The sequence below is a fragment of the Branchiostoma belcheri genome, unplaced genomic scaffold (assembly GCF_001625305.1).
Source record: "Branchiostoma belcheri isolate BF01 breed outbred unplaced genomic scaffold, Haploidv18h27 scaffold48, whole genome shotgun sequence".
Taxonomy (NCBI): Eukaryota; Metazoa; Chordata; class Leptocardii; order Amphioxiformes; family Branchiostomatidae; genus Branchiostoma; species Branchiostoma belcheri.
The window spans coordinates 591785-611271 of NW_017804109.1; the positions used below are offsets into that span (position 1 = coordinate 591785).

The 19487-nt window shown below is 44.4% G+C and overlaps 1 protein-coding gene across 1 annotated transcript in view; it reads right to left on the reverse strand.

Annotated features, from left to right (window-relative positions):
- Positions 1-19255, reverse strand: part of LOC109479313 (cholinesterase 1-like) — a 54113-nt gene extending 34858 nt beyond the window's left edge. The window contains exons 1-2 of the mRNA XM_019781269.1: positions 19049-19255; positions 5791-5934 (exon numbers count right to left, since the gene is read on the reverse strand). Of these exons, the coding sequence (XP_019636828.1) occupies positions 5791-5934; positions 19049-19255 (351 nt within the window). The remainder of the gene's footprint in view (positions 1-5790; positions 5935-19048) is intronic.
- Positions 19256-19487: the final 232 nt, after the last annotated feature.

Here is a 19487-nt window from a genome sequence, read left to right on the forward strand (position 1 = left end):
AAAACTCAAATAAAACCATTCTAAAAGCCTGTATCACAAAAATTTAAAAAACGCCTAGGGGTATTTGCCCACTGTACCTCCATACCAAATTTCAGGACCTTAGGCCCTAAAATGAAGAAGATGAATCCATTTAAAAAATGGCAGGAGAAGAAGAAGAAGGAGAAGGAGAAGAAACATACAGAAAAAGCAATATGGGTTCACCACCACTTCGTGGTGTGGTGAACCCATAATGACACAATTTGAGGTACTATGTGTCAATGCATATGTCATAGAGATTGCTTTATTCAGAATATCTCCAGTCTTACCCGCGAAATATTGCATTGGATGCCTTTGATTCAGCCGTGCCGGAATGATTAATGAATGAAGAACTTAATTGCACAAGAATTAAAGTTTGATGATGTACTGTATGTATATCCCGACAGTAATAACACGGCGATGTCGTGAATGATTATCAGAAAGCTACCTGAGGATTAAAAGTGGAGCAGTTGTAAAGAGGATACGGATATGACGACAGTAATGACGTTGATGAGCTGACGCGTCGCCGTTCCTTGACGTAAACGTCTGCTCTTGAAAGCTGCTTTACAATTTCAGAGGTTCACAGGCGCCCATTTTATCCTAATCCATGGCCATTAGATCTTAGCCTTCGCAGTAAAAACAAGGAGAAGTCAGGGACATCTTCCCTCCATGGAGGAGGTTGGTGTTGTAAGGTTTTATTTATGTTATCACCTGTATTCATTGTATATGGAAGGTATGTTCAGATGAAGATGAAGAATGGCTAGAAGAAGGCAGATGGGTTTAAATGTAATTTGACGTTATATGGCCATGAATATCATTAACAGCACTAACAGACCTATAATAAAACCAGCCAACCAACCATAGTGAAGAGGTGACGGGACTATATTTCCTTCAGTCTCTGTCTAGGGGTAAAAATAGATTGGGCTGCCTCAGCCTGGCCTGCCAGCTGGAGGTATATAAACAAAAACACTCTAGATCTGTCCCAACTTTTGGGTCAAACAGACCATCCTATTATGAAGTAGGGGTGAAAAATGAAAATCCTTTTAAATTAAGCAATAAAAATATACGATAACCTGCTAATGCACTCTAAAACGCAAAGAGACTCAACAACTACCCACATACCAAATATTATACCAAACGACCCACCAGATTTTCCAAACATTCAACACAAAAAGACCAACTTTAAACATATTGTAAATATCAAACGCAAACAGCTAGGAAGCCCAAATTTAAACCACTAAACCGTGGTAATAACAACTACATGCTACCTTAATATCGCACAAACAGTCCATAACGCGCAAACAACAGAATAAAAAAATTAAACTGCAGTACCAAGGTCAATCACCAGGGGCTCAAAGTCAACCTACACAATCTCCAAGGCCCCATCCATCAATCTGCCAAATATCGTACAGTTCCTTCTCACCGATCTTCAGATATCAGACCAAACATGAAACGGAGTAAAAACAGTACCCCCATTTTCATGGAGGGTAATTACATGCTGCCACCTCCGAACTAGAATCCTTGCATTATCGATGCTTTGTCTCTGGCAGTTTATTCACTCTCAGATAGTCGTAAAAGCTTCAGAAATCACACCAACAGGTGGAAAAGGAAAATGGAATGGATGGACTTTCATTCGACATTGGCCAAATCTATTACCAGTTCACTGAAACGCTCTGTGCGCTGTCCTTTCTGAAGTTCAAAGTCATTCTATTCGCGCTGAGGCGGATGAAGGTTGAAGGTTGCACAAGCGGACCTCCTGGATAGTTGGAAACTACTAACACCCACACGTTGGGCCGCTTTAAAGCCAAAGTTGGTCCAAGTAACGAAATACAAATAACACACCCGGTAACGTTTACAGTAGTTACTAGATAATGGTGTTCACCGTTAGTCAGTATACACTGGGCTGAGATGTCCTCCCCACATCCTGAGAGAAGCAAACATGGTCTCTTAGCGATATGAGGATGCGCAACAAAAGGTTTGCAGGCAATAGCTAGTGAGCATGTTTACAGCTGAACTATCGTCCCTGGTTGTAAAATCGCTATATTTCTACATAGTACTATATATAGCTAGAACTGTACAATAATGACCAGTGTAACTGGTCAATTATTGCTTAGCAATTGATTATTAATTGCAGGAAAATGAATCGTGGCTACACAAACAGATAATATGGGGAGACTCCCTCCTGTCTGTGTTTACATGATTAAACCAGACGGCACACTGTGGGCGGAGACGTATCGTTATCCCAGACTTCTGATGCCAAATTAAGGACCCGGGTCCCCCGTGTATACAGTCTAGCCCCCATTGTTGTGTTGACGCGATCCCGCTGTAATGAAATAACATGCGTCACCGTGTTCAGGCTGTACATAAATGAGGATTCAGCCGAACGTCATCATCCACACGGATGATTTGTATCTTGTCTACAAAGGCCGGGCTAATTGGAGCTGTGCGTGCATCCCGCCCATTGTGCACCTGTAATGGGAGCTCTGATGGAGGCAATCTAATCTGCCTTCTCCCTGCCTGCAGTAACACGTTTAGCTCGGCGGCAAATGACATTAGCGGGATCCGCTTTCCCCCGAGACACGCGTCTATGAAATAGATGCTTTTATTTAGCTGACTTGTTCCCTGATTACGGTTTAATTTCCTTCCGGCTCCAAGTTCCGTAGACGCGTATTCCGAATTGTATGAAAAGATCACAACAAAGATGACAGGTTGGTGCATTCCGAGTAGTCTCTACCAGACTAACTACGCTGGCTATATATTGGACAATATTTTCCAGCGGAGTTTGGCCGCCTTGTAGGGTTTGACTGGCTGCTTCGGAGGGAAAGAAACCACCTCCCCTCGCCCGCATCCGGACACCCTTGGCCAATTTTACTCTTTTTTTTGCCGAATTCTACGATCCGTATTCCCGTAGAAAGGCCTGGTGGAGGCTAGGCAGGGGTGTTGACGAAGATCCATGGGCTGTCAGTAGATCACGAAGACGGGCAGGCAGACTATGCGCGGGGTGATGAATTCGGCAGTTCTCCCGCCAAGAGTGGGCAAGGTCCAAAACAGAAACACGAGAAACTCTTCCCGTAGAAAGGCCTGGTGGAGGCTACATTCTGAGTACGTGTAGTACGTGTTTACATGTCTGAGATCCGCGGGAAGCACTCAGCTCCTGGGCGCGTCATCCTGCCGTCCGTAATTGAAAGTGAAACGGTGCTTCATCACCCTCCATCAGCCGCCCGTTGTTTTCGTCGCGTCCGGTTTTTTTTTTCCGCGGAAATCGACCTCGGTGATCTACCAAGGCGCGGCTCTTATCCAATTAGACCGCGAACTTGCCGAGATTGGCGCGGCGTTCCCCGGTGTTGACGATGATCCATGGGCTGTCAGCAGATCAAGAAGACGGGCAGGGGATAGTCTATACCAGACTAACTACGCTGGCTACATAGGAGAATATTTGCCGTGGGAGTTTGGCCGCCTTGTATGTAGGTTTGACTGGCCGCGGAAGGAAAGAAACTACCTCCCCGCGGTCGGACTCCCTTGGCCAATTTTATTCTCCTTTTTGCCGAATTCTACGATCTGTATTCCCGTAGAAAGGCCTGGTGGAGGCTAGGCAGGGGTGTTGACGAAGATCCATGGGCTGTCGGCACATCACGAAGACCGGCAGGCAGACGATGCGCGGGGTGATGATCCCGGCAGTTCTCCCGCCAAGAGTGGGCAAGGTCCATAACAAACACGAGAAACTCTGACAGGTTGAGGACAATAAAAAGCAGAACTGAACGATATTGGAACTCACCAATCCCCTACTTTGCTAGACTGCTGAATGATTTGAATACTGCCTGATTGTACAGCACGGGTGACTTGAGGAAGATTGTAAATATGTTGTTAAATAAAAAAAGGACAATAAAAAGCAGAACTAAACGATATTGGAACACACAAATTCCCTACATTGCTAGACTGCTGAATGATTCGAATACTTCCTGATTGTGCAGCACGGGTGACTTGATGAAGATTGTAAATTGTTGTTAAATGTTGTTTGTAACTCTGAGTAAATTTAAAATAATGTGCGCGGCTATTATCCAATTAGCCAGACCGCGAACTTGCCGAGATTGGCGCGGCGTTCCCGGGTGTTGACGATGATCCATGGGCTGTCAGGACATCACGAAGACGGGCAGGGGAAGCGCAGGTTGTGTTGATGATCCCTGTCGGCGTCCAGACTACCGCCCGGTTAGCCTGGGTGCCAGAGTCAGCCAAACCCATAGCACACTGGACACAAAGTATCTCAGTGAGCACTGAGATACTTAGTGCCCAGTGTGCTATGGGTCTGGCTGACCCTGGCACCCAGGATACGAACGCGGTTGGGCAAATCAAATCCCCAGGAGTGCCATCTCTATTAGCGGCCTGTTGTACCGGGCGGGGGGAAGTTATTAGAGCCCAGAATACACAGCCTGCCTGAACACCCCAACTACTACATGTATGCCCCAACCACGATAAGTGGGGTCGTGTGGCATAGAGGAAACGTGCTTGACTCGGAACCAAGAGGTCCCGGGTTCGAGTCCTGACATGCCACCGACCAACTCAAGTGAAAATGAGTATTGTCTTGTCCTGTCCTGTATTCGTCCTGTCAGCCTTGGTGGCGGCATAAAATAAGTTGATATAACTTTAGTGTGCTTTTACCATGTCTAGTCATGAAATGCTAGAATATTTAAAAAAACACGATAAGACTGGATACTAGGCTAGCATCCCCGCCGCCCGACATGCTGACATCAGCGGGAACCAGCCGCCGACATGATGGATCTGTTTGGAAACCTTCCAGACTCTGACTGTACGATAACTGCAGACTGGATGGGATATGCATAGACTAGACGTCTTCTTTTCCAGACACGAAATTAGGAAAACAATTTCTTCGTCAATACAATTGTTGCTCTTGCCTTTATCTTTGGTCCTTGTTTTCCGGGGCTGTGGATCATGTAGTACTTCAGGAGACTCAAGTTCAATTTTGTTGTTAACTTCAATTTTTTTTATTCTAGCTGTAATGAATAACGTGCCGTTATGTCATCTACTTTCGATTTGAATTGCTGCCGGCATTGGCAAGCAGTTGTATGATAATTTTCTTCAAGCCGACATGCATTTGCTCATGACTTTGACTCCTAAAATGGGAAAAATTACTGAAGAGATGGAGGTGGGGTCTCTCACGCAGTTCAGAACTGAACAGGCAAGAATCTTGTTGCATTGACCCACCCAACACGTATAGATCAGTAAATATTACTAACGCACTAAACTCACTTATCCTGCCCTCTACACGCACAAATTGAGTTATTTATGTTCTCTCCTCCCTGCTATCCTTATCTTTCCCCATTTTAAAATGTCTAGGACACTTGTTACTAACACGTGCGGTCGGTTCATAAACCCAGCAATGCCCTTCCACCAGTCTTGTGCCCTGGGGAAAGGCACTTTACACGACTTGTATTGTCCTGTGTGTTGGTGGCGGCATTAAAGTTTTGAAAAAAAAAACTTGAGTTTGCCGTCACAATACTACGTCTTGTGATCCACTCACTCACTCACTCACTCACTGCGTCGAGCTCACTCGAAGTCTCCCTATGACTGTTTCCATTTTTTCTCTATCCTCCATCGCAGCAGACAGTTGACTTAGAGTCATTCCACTGTCAGCTTCTAGCTGTTTTATGTAAGTCAAATGTGGTCTTCCACGATTCCTTCTTGTGATTACATGTTGAAATAAAAAAAACAGCAACGGGACTCAGCAGTACAACAGAAGAAGAAGAAGAGTGGTCTTACCTTGTGCGGGACCCAGATGTTGAGATAGAGGCAGTCCTCGCTGTCTCCCACGGTGTCTGTAGCCGGGTTAGCGGGCTGGGGACAGGCAGGGCCGGGACGGTATGCGTTACGCACCGGGTAGGACGTCTCGGGTCTCTCGGGGGGCTGAGGAGGAATAAAACAAGCTTTACTTCATCTGTAGAGCCTTTGTATTCAACTTTCAACAACACAATAACAGTACATCGCGGAACACCAGTACACACAAGCATTGTTCGACTCCATAGCCTTATTAACAAATGTACTATGGGCATAGCACCAGCAAAAGTACAATGGGCTCGTCTGAAGGTAACATCTTCACTCCCATGTTGCACAACACAATAACAGTACATCGCGTAGCACAAAGCATCAGAAAGAAGCATCTCATGACTCCATGGTCTCACCAAATGTACTTGTATCATGTGCTCAGCTCCAAGAATGTACAATAGGCTCGTCTCAAGGCAACATCTACACTGACAGGTTGCGAATGTGAAGGAACCAACTGATCGAACAACACCTTAGATACACGCGACGAAGATCGAGGACAAAAACGTGTGTCTGTAGGCCCTCCTCCGAAATCGCGTGTACGTAAAGCCATCGTTAAGTGTCCGGATACAGTGCAGGCAGCCGAACAGTCAAGAAAATGAACTTGCCGTGTCGAAACGAAGCTTTAATATAAGATACATATATAACGATTGATGTAAGATATATATATACATAAAGATAGATGTCTGTGCATACGATAGCCATCTGTTAATGCATACGGCATCAGTAGATTGTGTATATCACATTCTCTATCACGGCACATCATAATGTATTATGCATGCTGTTCGTGAAACTATGTCGCATGTATAACCTCCATGCGTGAATTCATTCCATATGTTCTATGTTATTCGGTACGGTGCGTCCGTATGGCCCAAGTGTGAAGGGACGATCTGTTTTGTCCGTGCACGACGCCTTGTGCTATTGAACTGTGGACTGGGTTTTCTGACTGTAATCATTCGACAATAAGTTCACCACCTAGACCTAGTCTCCATCAGACTCCTTTACAGGCTGAATAGATAGTAGAAATCGGCCTAAAAGTGGTTTTAATTGGGCAGAGAAGTTGGCCAGCCAGGGAGGGTCCAAGTTGCCTGCACAGATGAACCCTGTCTGGCCGACCAACTTCTCTGGCTAAGTAAAACCCCTTTTTAGTCCGATTTCTACTATTTATTCGGCCTGCAAAGGAGTCTGCTGGGGACTAACCTAGAGCGTCCTATCGCCAGGTCACATGCAGGTATTCGCTCTGAAACAAAAAGCAATTTTCCGTCTAGTTGAACTTAAAGTACAAGTTCACATCTGGTATATCCCTGCGTCTTCCCGAATTTCATGCACATCTTTGCGCTGCGCGGGCTGTATCTGTACGTCATCCTTAAGGGCTGCAAGGCTGCTTTATCTACCTGCGAGTCGCAGTCAGTAGGCGTTGATCCTTTTATCCTGCATGTCCCCGTGTTCCATCTGGCATCTCTCCCGACGCGTGTAGAGGGAGATTACAGGATCGACGCAATATAGAGGAACGGCCGGAACGTGCCTTGTACAGTACATGCTAGAGCTGTGTACCGGTACGCAGTACCGATACTGTACCGGAAAAATTGATTAGGTACAGGTCCAAAATACCTAATCCCTCAGTACCGGTACTGTACCTAAACAATTTCACACTAATTTTATGCCTATTTGTGACCTCAAATGTTTAAATAGCTGGTTAACAATGGGTGCCTGTGTAAGGACAGTGTGTTCATGAAAACAAAAACATCTTAGTTTTGCCTATATTTTATCTGAGCATTCGCCATAAACAAAGAATAAACCTTAACTATCAAGTTTATTTATGTTTTTTTGTTATTGAAGGAGTTCAGAAGAGCATATAAATTGGTCGAATTGTTCAGGTACAGGTTCAGGTCCGGACCTGTACCTAAACCTGTGTACCTGTACCTGTACCTGTACCTAAAATTTGTTTAGGTACACAGCTCTAGTACATGCCCATTCTTTCCTAGAGCTATCGCAGAGTGGAACTCGCTGTTACCAAGTACAGTAGGGGCATTATCATGAGCTAGCTTTAGTCTTAGTCTATAGATGCTGGAGCAAAACCCTCTCTGGGGCATACATAATGTCCAGGTGAACAATATTTAGAGTTAGATGAGTTAACCAATGCTTTAAACAATGTTTAGAGATAGATATTTAAGGGTTAGGTATCGTTTAGTCGTTCGGTGTAATGTAGGCAGCTGCCGCCGCGCCGCGTGCCTGCGAAGCTGGTGTGTTACGCCAAAGAGCGGTTATGCCGGCTATACAGATACAGATACATGGAGTCTTGGCTCTCCTAACCATTGGCCTCAACATTTTTGTCCACCAGTTTTAACGTTACACTCTGAGGCACACAGGAACGATCACGTTCTAGACATATTGATTGCACAGATACAGGCACGAAGCCAACGTTAGCAGGTTTTACATCAAATACGCACAGTGTCATATACCGCCACCAGAAGGCATAGTTCACCATGTTGCATGGATAATCTCGATCACGTCCGTTACTGACATTTTACTGTTAGCAGATATTATAGATATTCCGCAAGTTATTTTTTTTCAGTGGAGGAAACCAACGATTTGGGCGTGCACATGTGTATGACCTGTTGACTCGGGCAATAGGTGACCCATATGCTACATATATGGCATATCAATAATGTTTCTTAAGGTTCAAGTCGCTAATTCCACAATGTGCATACAGATACTGGGAGGTGCGTTAGATAGATATCCCGGTAGTTTTTTTTTTTTTCAAAGTGGAGGAAATCAAATAATTGGACGTGCACATATAAGACCTGTTGACTTGGGCCATAGATATATGCACCGCACGCTATAGCTACATGCATATCGATAAAGATCCTTTTCGTCTCAATGTTCATGTCGCTTATGTCAAAATGTGCACACAGATACTGGGACGCGCTTCCTTTGAAGAAACCAACGAATCGGGCGTACACATATATGACCTGTTAAGTCGGGTGATAGATTTATGCACGGTATGCTACATGCATATCGATCAAGCTCCTTTTGTCCAAATGTTCATGTCTCTTATGTTCCCTAAACCTCATATGTACAAAAGTCAGAAGGTTTGCTTGGTATGAAAATGATATACCATAATGTATATGAGGGATGTACATATCGCCTGTCTTGTCCATTGTAGTTTGTGTACGCAAACTCTTTGCAATTCAGGGAATTTTATCCCCACTGTAACAGGTTTGCTTTTTGGTGTCACGAAAATGCCAAAACGTTCCCACAGATACTGGGCCGTGCAGCTGTATGACCTGTTGAGTTAGGCCATGGATATATGCACCGCATGCTACATGCATATCGATCAAGCTGTTAAGCTGTTCAAATGTATGCTCAGTCCTGACAATCCACTCCATGATTTGGTACCGGATACCAGGTCTGATAGCACAGGGATGTCTTTGAGGAACTCTGGGGGTATAACGGTCCCGAAGGCACGGACAAAATAGTCAAATGCAGGCTTAGTGTTTTTCGCGTTTCATGACCTTTTTGTGTATCCGTATGCCCTTTGTTTCTTCTTGTATCCAACATGTCGATGCAATTTAGGAGTACTATGTACTATGTTGATTGATTCGATAAAATTGAATTGAAATTGAAAATTAAGTTCATTTTCGTTCCAGTGTTCATGTCTCTTCATGTTAAAATGTGCACACAGATACTGGGACGCACTTCCTTTGAAGAACCCTACGAATCGGGCCTGCACATGCAAGACCTGTTGAGTTGGCTCATAGACATATGCACCGCACGCTATAGCTACATGCATATCGATCACGTTCCTTTTCGTTCCAGTGTTCATGTCACGTCTATGAAGGTTAGACATCCAGGTAATAAGATACGTCAAAAAGCAGTTACTCAAGCAACTGGGTATGATATTTTTTTCCAAAATCGTATCCAGTTGCTTGAGTAACTGCTTTTTACGTACTTCATGCCACTTATGTTAAAATGTTCCCACAGATCCCGGGCCGTGCAGCTGTCAGCCTGTGAGTGATTTTGCATTCATCAGTGCGCATCTCGGATCCGCGGCGTTTCTGGACACATAAGTGCCGTCGCCTGGCAACGTGACGTCAATACGTTAACTCAACCTAGCGGGCGTGGACCCGCTTTCAGACCACTGCATTCAGCTATTCATCATTTCGATTTATTCATCAGCAACAAACGTTGTCTTCCTTATCATCATCATCTTCCTCTCCTCTCATTCTCATAACGATCATCATTCTCCGCTCCTCTCCTTACTTCCTCTCCATCTCCTGTTGATGTTGAAAATTCAGACATTTCAGAATAATCCTGTTTCCAGGCCACTGCTGTAGCGCACTCGGTTTCATTCAAACGTAATTATAACAAACGTCCCCACCCTCCCGTTCTCCCCTACGTGTAGCTCTCCTAGCGTGTCACCTCGTGGAGTCTACAGCTGAGCAAATCAAGAGGAATCAACCAAGAATCGAAGTGTTCAAAAACTCGTATTTTCCAAGAACTATCGTACAGTAGATCCTGTTGCCAGAAAGCATAGTTGGTTCATCATCACTATAAAGCTTTAAACAACTGCTGCAATTAATTGTGCAAAGATTGGGTGTAACGGTTCGTTCGGAGTGATATAGCTAGGTGCCGCCGCGCCGCGTGCCTGCGGAGCTGGTGTGTTAGACGGAAGGGAAGTTATACCGGCTATACAGATACAGATACACGGAGTCTGTCAACGGTTATACTGATACAAATCCAGAGTAATCTTCCCGTGTGGCTGGGTCAAGGCTGATCCGGTCGATGTCCTGTCCATCTGCAGCTCGGTCCGCTGGACAGTCCGACATGGTCACATTAGTGGACACTTAATCATAGGATCGATCACTGAGCCGGGGTTACTCCAGACTAAATATGTGGATATAAAATGTTCACAGATTCTACAAACATCTTTTTCATCCCGGCTCAACTCTAGTAATTTTTTTCAGTGTTAGTCACATTAGTGGACACTTAATCCTAGGATCGATCACTGAGTCAGGGATGCAGGAGCTACTCCAGACTAAATATGTGGGTTTAAAAAATGTTCTCTTCATGTACAATCATAGATTCTACAAACTTCCATTATATCAAACTCTAAACTAGCGGTTTTTTTTAGTGTTAGCCACATCAGTGGACACTTCATCATTGGATTGATTACTGAGTCAGGGTTCCAGACGTTACACCAAACTAAATATGTGGATATAAAAATGTTCTCCCCATGTAGTCATAGATTCTACAAACGTCTTTTTTTTAGCGTAGCCCAGCTCTAAACTCTAGTGTTGTGACATCATGTTAGACTCTTTTTGCACTGTAGAATGTTCTAATATTTCTGGCATGACGATTATAAATTATTTTTTAAATTCTATTTATTCTTTATTTCAGGCACCAGAGGCCTATATCTTTACACAACACTAAAATAAGTATAAATAAATCTAGAGACGAAATCTGTCAGTCGTGCACCTGTAATTCTTCACTTCCCACCATCATATTAACATGCTGGGCCATTACGATGACCCTGGCGGGCTCCGCGGGACCTCTAACGTGTGTTTAAAGACGTGGACCCGGCGCTGCACTTCATCTTGCTCAGAAAACCCGGCATATGATGGGAGGGGGGCGCGACAGGTCGGGCCGGCGAGGCGGCCATGTTGGCGGTGATATATGGGCATGGCGCAGGCTGTAATGCAGACACACCAGAACGCACGCATTAGAGAAATGTACAGTCAGGGGCCACTAACTGGGATAATAGACGTCTCACCAAATGCAACATGTGGAGAATCCACCTGGACGGGATGTGAACGGAATACCATATGTGAGGAGATAACCAATAGTGTTCAAAGAGGAAAATACATTAAAGAATGTTTCGATCTTAGAGAGCACATGTTAGAGAATAGTTGAACCTTTATTGTTACATCATACATATTCTCTGTACGTAGGATGACGTTATCCACACATGTATTTAGCTTTGTTAGATCTTAAGTTGTAGAAGACCATACAAAAGTCCCTGTATTTTTTTGTGTCAAAGAATCTCTCTGTGTCCATACCGTCAGAGGGAAAACTGTCGTAGCTCTGTGTCCGAAATTAGATGTACAGAAGTACGGCGCCATTTTCGCAAGACAGAGACGATTTGGCAACCAAATAAGCGACCGGAATAACTGGCCATTGAGATCATTGGAATACCCTCGAGACATTATTAACCAAATCTTGCAGGTCACCGGTAGATCATTTAAGGTCTTCTAGAGATCGTTGAGATCACCGGAAGATCATCCAGAAATCATAAGATACCCTGGAGATCACTTTGCGCTCACTAAAACGACCGGCGAGAGATCTGGCAAATTGTTGGACGCTCAGCTTCCGACCATCTGAGTTTACAACAACTATTCATAACAATCGATGCATTTCTGATGGAACACGTTATATTAGCCCATTTATACAAGGATTTCATACCTTCATGCCACATTCATGGTGTATTCTGCTACGTATTACACTACATCAGAGATTATAGGAGAGGGGACCAAATAAGTCACAAATTTATGTTCAGATGTGAGATATTGAAATAGTCAACCTCACACGACATTGCCTACCAATGAAAAATAGAGTAAGTCGATTGTTTATTGAATCTGGTGGACCCTGATAAGTCGTGTGAAGTATCGTCCCGTGACAGAATGAATGGTAAGCCCTACATACTATCCCTTCTGCAGTCATATATGTAGGTCATTAATCTTTAGCCAGGTCCTGCCAGGCGCTTTTAGCAGTCGGTCACGCGAGGATATTAACCTCCGGGGAAGTAGATACCCTTCTTCTGCGGGAAAGTATTGTTTTCGGTCGAGTTTGTGTGTTCGCAGCTATAACTCCTGTGGGCTTGACGGATGTCTTGGGTGTATGATTAGTTGTACTGAGCGTCAGAACGTTATTACACCTAGTACCTTCAACTTGAACAAGTAATATAAGTCAATAACACGTATAGTATACGTAGGGGCATTATCATTAGATAGCTTTACGCAATAGAGTTATAAACTTCCTTGTCATGTTTTGATGTTTTGATGAATAAAAAAAACAATAGAGTTAGAGTTAGATGTTCAAGGGTTAGGTGTAACAAGTCGATCGGTGTAATATAGCCAGCTGCCGCCGCGCCGCGTGCCTGCGAAGCTGATGTGTTACACCAAAGGGCGGCTATAGCGGCTATACAGATACAGAAGTCCGTGTGCTACAGTTCATGAAGCTACAGTTGATGGATGTTACAGGAGAGCAGACTCGGCGTGCGCGTACCGCGGGTTGACAGGCGGGCTGCAGAAGTGTATCAGCGCGACTGCTGATGAAGTAGTAGTAGTAGTTAGTAGTAAACTTCAGTTTATTCAGCAAACAAGAGCACTAACAAGGTTCCTGGCAGCCACGATGGCTGAATTGCGAGGCTTGTGTTGACAAAACATTCCGACAAAATACAACATAAAGGTAGAGAGTTACATTTAAAAACAGTGATTAAAATCTATAGGAGCATCAGAGCGTTATTACACCTTCAATACGTTGTAGTTTTGAAACATACAAACAATCAAAGACAGGGTAGATTCACGACAACTTGAACAGGTAATATAAGTCCTACAGTTGATGGATGTAGGAGAAGAGAAGCCGCGGCGTGCGCGTACCGCGGGTTGACAGGCGGGCTGCAGAAGTGTGTTATCAGCGGGACTGAAGCCGGAGAATCGCCGATAAGAGAAATAGAGGACTTTTCCACAATCGCCCAGATCTAAGTGTGCTTAAGGCTAATGTCCTCTCGCCAGGGATTTCAAAAGATGTTTGGCGTCTTATCGTGGTATAGATGTTCTTCGTAATCCTGTTGTTGAAGACGGTCCAAACTTAAAGACCTTAATAACTGATAGAGGAAGATGGAAAAGAACAATATTCTCGTGGAAGGCAGAGTATTGTTGATAAGAGATGCAAAATGGTTTTCAGAATCATCGTGTAAGGTTGCTCGTGGGTGATGTCATGTTGCCAACAGATGGGCTTTAGATAAGCTAGATATTGTTTTCTGATCCTCTTCATAAACTGCGGACCTGAAATAGCTTTCTGGACTGATAAGGGTGAGATAGAGGACGATGATTTGTGTGTATTCAAATATACCTGCCAACCAGTGACGAGTTTTCCAGTATCGCCCCGATCTAAAGCTGACTATGAAGGATGTTCTCTCTGTGAGGGGTTTAGCGAATCGACTCGCGATGAGCGGCTTAGGTTTCATGTCCGGAGTTATGGATTATTGTAATCCTGGTGGTGAAGATTTACCCGAAATTATCTCGCCAAGTTAGCTGTGTTGAACTGATAGCGGAGGAAGGGAGGGCGATACTTCATGTCGGGGAGACTGTGGGGGTTCCTTTGCCTGTGGGAACTGTAATGGTTAACAGCGTCCCAGCCTTTCAAGCCTTTATTCCTGTACATTTTTCTCCCGTGAATGTTTAATCCACGCATCTGGGCCGTACTGCGTCATAGTGCCATGGAGATTCTACTTCAAATGGCGGCTTCAATTTTACAGCTCTGTCGGACAAAGCTAAAGCTCCCCTTCTGCTTCGTGGTAGTCCCTTATATCCACCCGTTACCAATTCAAACACTTTGTTACTTACTCTACAATTCATTACCGCAACAAAATGCTTCTAAAAACTCAATTTTTGTCTTGTATTTTGCATTCTGTCCGTCATTTTTACTCCGTACGTCATTGGGTGTGAAATATATCATGTTTTTTTTCTATTACTTTGTGTCACATATGTATTATCATCTTTATTTTCTACATTTTGGATTCTTTTTGCTAATTTTCCTCACATTATGTGTAAGTAGCAGCGTTGAAATAAGGTTTAGAGTGCACTACCAGTTTGTGTTGTACTATATTATACTGTGTGAGCAATATAAAAAAATGGCGGCTCCTGTACATTTCTGGCCGCCCGTCTCAGCTAATTGCCGCGCCAATTGTGGAACGATCAATACGTCATCCTGTCCTGATCCGTCTCGACCAGACCTGACGCGACTGTCCGCATGGACAGATCGAAACTCATTATGCAGTTTACCGCCGATGTCGGCAAGCGAAATCATAATAATAATTAATAACCTTTATTGTACATTCATGCCCTATTGGGCTAGGTACAGGTGAACACATGAAAAGGTATATACATGTTTGTAGTACAAACAGCTCTTTTTGATTGAATAAACCATTCTCTCTCTCTCTCATTCTCTCTCTCTCTCTCTCTCACTCACTCTAATACAGGCTTCGGCTTCTTCTCGTTTCTTTGTGATGTTAAAGATATAATTTGAGGTGGGTTTGTTTAATACAGGATGAGCAATATTATTTTAGTCAGGTATTGGAGGTATGGAAACGTACTTGTAATATATCTAAAAAGAGCTATCATCACTATACATACATATATACCACAATCACCGACAAAATAGACTTCATCTTCTACTTTGTTTTAGCTACAAAATTGGCCAATTCTTTGCTCGTAGCTGGAGGTAAGACGGAGACTAATGGGGGTTCGCCATGCGTGGATGAGGTAAAGAGAACATCCGCAGCCATGTGTTGATGTAATATCCAGGCCCCTGCCGACCGTGTCTGTGTCTGTGTAACACTGCCGGCCACGCGAACGGGAAATATTGAGTTTCTAATCAACCGTGTGTGATGGAAATACAAGCTGATTCTGACGGCAACACAAAACATCCCATTTCCGTAACGGATCTCTGAACGGAATTATTCCCAGCCTCTGTTTATATTCATTATGTTCGGGTAACAATAATCTCCAAGCAGATCTTTTGGTGGCTTAAAAGACAGTATCAAATTGGCCAGGCAGTACACAGTAGTTCTTTCTGTATTAATTGCCTGTTCTTATACCAAATGTTCTTCTGTACCTGCAATTAGCCCTCGGGCATGAATTTGCAATAAAACAAAAATCCAATTGCCAAGCTGTTACCGTTTGCCACTCAAAGTTTGGCTGGCGTAAAACACCAAAAAATATGACGAAGCCTTAATTAGCCTCTGCCTGAAGAATATTGTATCAAACCCACAAATTAAAGAAAAAGTGGGATCTTTTGTCTTGCTCTGTCTTCAAAAAAGAAGTCAAACACAGTAGTACGTAGTTATTTGTGTATTGATTGTCTGTTCTTATACCAAATGTTTCCTCTGTACTTGCAATTAGCCCCCGGGCATGAATTTGCAATAAAACTATTATTAGGCCATAAGCCCATACTTCACACACTGTGCCTCTACCTTACTGTCTTTATGTTACCACAGACTTGATTATTTATCACATTTATTTAGTGCGTATTTTTATTCTATTCGAAAAACACTGTTCTTTTACTTACATTACCTCTATTATACATATTTATAATCACGATCGTGTCTCCGTGTTTATGTCATCTTTGTCAGTGGCGCCGCTAATACATAAGCTATAAGCTTGAACACGACAACATGGTGCATATACATGCCCGTAGCCAGGATTTTGAATGGGGGGTCTTCCCACTGCTTGAGGGGACCGCGAGCGCCGAAGGCGCGAGGTTCCTAGGGATCCTAGGGAGTCCGGGGCCATGCTCCACCGAAAAAAATTGAAAAACGAACCTTCTAAAATGGCATTTCGTGCGTTTTTGAGAGGATTTCCAAGAAAAATTAGAGATCTATTCAATGACAAAGGGAGCAGTTTTTCTACGATTCCAGTCCATCTTTTCAAAAAAAATCTTGGACCTTTACATAAAAAGTGGACCAAAAAGTGGACCTTTGAGGCTAGAGGGGGGGTTCTTCCAACCCCCCTGGCTACGGGCATGATATATTTTGTCTTGTTTCTCTCAATAAAAAACCTGGCTAGGCCGACTGAGGTGAAGGAAGGCTTTATAATCACGATTCTGTCTTTATCTTTATTAATGGTGCAGCTAACACACAAGCTATAAGCCTGAACACGGCACCATGGTGTAGTCTCCACCAGACTCCTTTTGCAGGCTGGATAAATAGTAGAAATATAAATGGGCCTAAAAACGGGATATAATTGGCCAGAAAAGGTGGCCGGCCAGAGAAGCTCCGTGCAGGCAAACTGGAACTTGTCTGATCTGGCCTGCTACCTTCTCTGGCCAATTATATCCCCTTTTTAGGCCCATTTCTACTATATATCCAGCCTGCAAAAGAAGTCTGGTGGAGACTACTCCATGGTGTATGTACAGTAGTTTCTCTTGTTTCTCGCAATAAAAAAAACTAAGCCGCCTGAGGTGAAAGAAGTAGACTTCAGCACATCATGTATGTATGCAGCACTCCGGGCTCCCCTGGCTAATTGCAGTCCTATCGCAGTGCCTGAGAAGCGCCTTGTTGACAGCGATCCCTGCCAAATGACGACACATCTTCGCATGAATACATGAAATCCACTTGTGTTCCTGACAGCTCGAGCTCTCTTTGAAAACCATTTGCTGTGACAACCTGTGAGGCTCACTAACGTATGCGTGACATTTTTTTAAGGTTTTACACACAACAAAGACCTCATTGCGATTTCTTCTTCAAAAACACGTAGATTGCGAACCGGCTGCTGTAACGACCTATGAGACGTTCTTTCGTATGCGTAATTTTTCATGTTTAAGAGAAGACCTAATTGCGATTTCTTCTTCAAAAACACGTAGACTGCAGATTTAAGCGTCTTTTCAGTAGTTGCTCCCTATTTGAGAACCGGTTACTTCGTAATACGTATGCGTTTCAAATTTTTAACATTTTATATTTAACAAAAGGCCTAATTGCTATTTCTTCTTCAAAAACATGCAGACTACAGATTTAAGCATCTTTTCAGTAGTTACTCCCTCTTTAAGAACCGGTTGCTGTGATAACCTATGAGACGTAAACGTTATACATGTATGTTTAACAGACTGAAACCTAATTGCGATGTATTCTTCAAAATCACGTAGACTGCAGATTTAAGCGTCTTTTCAGTAGTTACTCCCTATTTGAGAACAGGTGGTTGTGACAACCTATGATACGTATGTGTTGCAAATTTTTAACGTTTTATGATTAACATAAGACCTAATTGCTATTTCTTCTTCAAAAACACGTAGACTGCAGATTTAAGTGTCTTTTCAGTAGTAGCTCCACGTCTCGGGTGGCGGTTTTGGTTCGGTGGGGAGGATTTCTTTTTGGTATGCCGCATTTCTCCGTACGGAGCTGTGAACATCGCTGCAGTGTGTTCAGAATACACAAACTCAGCTGGCAGGGAGCTGGCTGAGATACATCACCAGCGTCAGCGCCATCCAGACGATCTCAATTGATGTCGCAACAGTGTATAAGTCCTGTAGGGTGTCGGCATTCATCTGTTTCTAACGGTTCCCAGACCGGCTTTGGCCGCTCGCTTTCGAATCTGTAATAGCGCACTGCGAGCGATATCGTTTCTATCACGACCAATGGGAAACAAATCTCGCCGTTTCGACATCGGGGCCTGATTAAATCCAGCGCGCGTATCGGATAATTTCCTGGAATTCTTTCTATGGCATCGTTTCTATTTGCACGGAGAACATCAAAAGGAAAAAAAAGGCGCCATCTTCTTCCATCCATCGCTTTATAATACAGGCCCGATGGAAGCGGTTTATTGGGTTTTGGTGCAGCGGGAGGGATGTGTAGGGGCTGGGAAGCGGCAGGAGGTAGCGGTAATTTCGGCTATCAATCCTGCGGACCTAATGGCAGGTAGGACGTGCGCGGGAACACCTGTCGCGCCGCCTGTTGCAGCAGGCAGCGGCGTTACGTCTACGGGCAGGTGTCGGGAACAGGAGGATCCGCTGCCTCAGGCTTGGCGGTATATTATAATTATAGAGTAGAGGGCCGGGAAGAGAGAGCGGTCCTGCTTTCATAAAAGCATCGCCATCACAAGGGCCAAGTGCCCAGGGTTTCGGCTGGGGATAAATCAAGCATGGTACAGGAAAAAGACATGTATAAATATATATCTGTGGCTAGCCTCAATAGCATGCCAAAAACTGGGGGTTTGGGGGTCTTTAGGGTCTTTGGGAGCTTTTCTGTGCTGTTTTCTGATTGCATATAGACAACATAGCCGGCCTGACCTGGGCTTAACAGCCGAAGACCACCAAACCCCCAGTTCTATAAGCCTGCTACGGAGGCTAAGCTGTGGCGTAGTACAAAATAAATGTTGCAAACTGTTAGTAAATGTGGCGAGATGAATGTTGCAGTTGCACGTACCTTGAATCTGCGGTCCCCCACCGGTCCGCGCGCGTACGGCACCCCGAGGTACACCTGCACCTGTTTCCCGCCGGCCGCAGCGGTGACGTTCCCGCGCACCTGGCCGTACGCCGTGTCCCTGACGACGTGCGCTGCGCGGCACGGCCCGGTCAGCAGCGTCAGCTGGACCGCCGTCACCAAGCACAGCCACCACAACAGCGTCTCCATGTCGCCGGTTAGATCCTAGGCGTGGGCTGGTGCTGGTGGTGCGCGCTCTACGTACTTCCCATCATGTCTCCCCACGGCGGTAGTAGATCGTGCGTGCAGCATCCTCAGCTAGCTCAGCGATTGCCAGCGAATCTTTTACATCTGATTTACATGGAGAGACTGCAGCACCGCCGGAGCACGCACATTGCACATTCACTAGCTCCCCGCTGCCTCGCACACACACTGTAACACA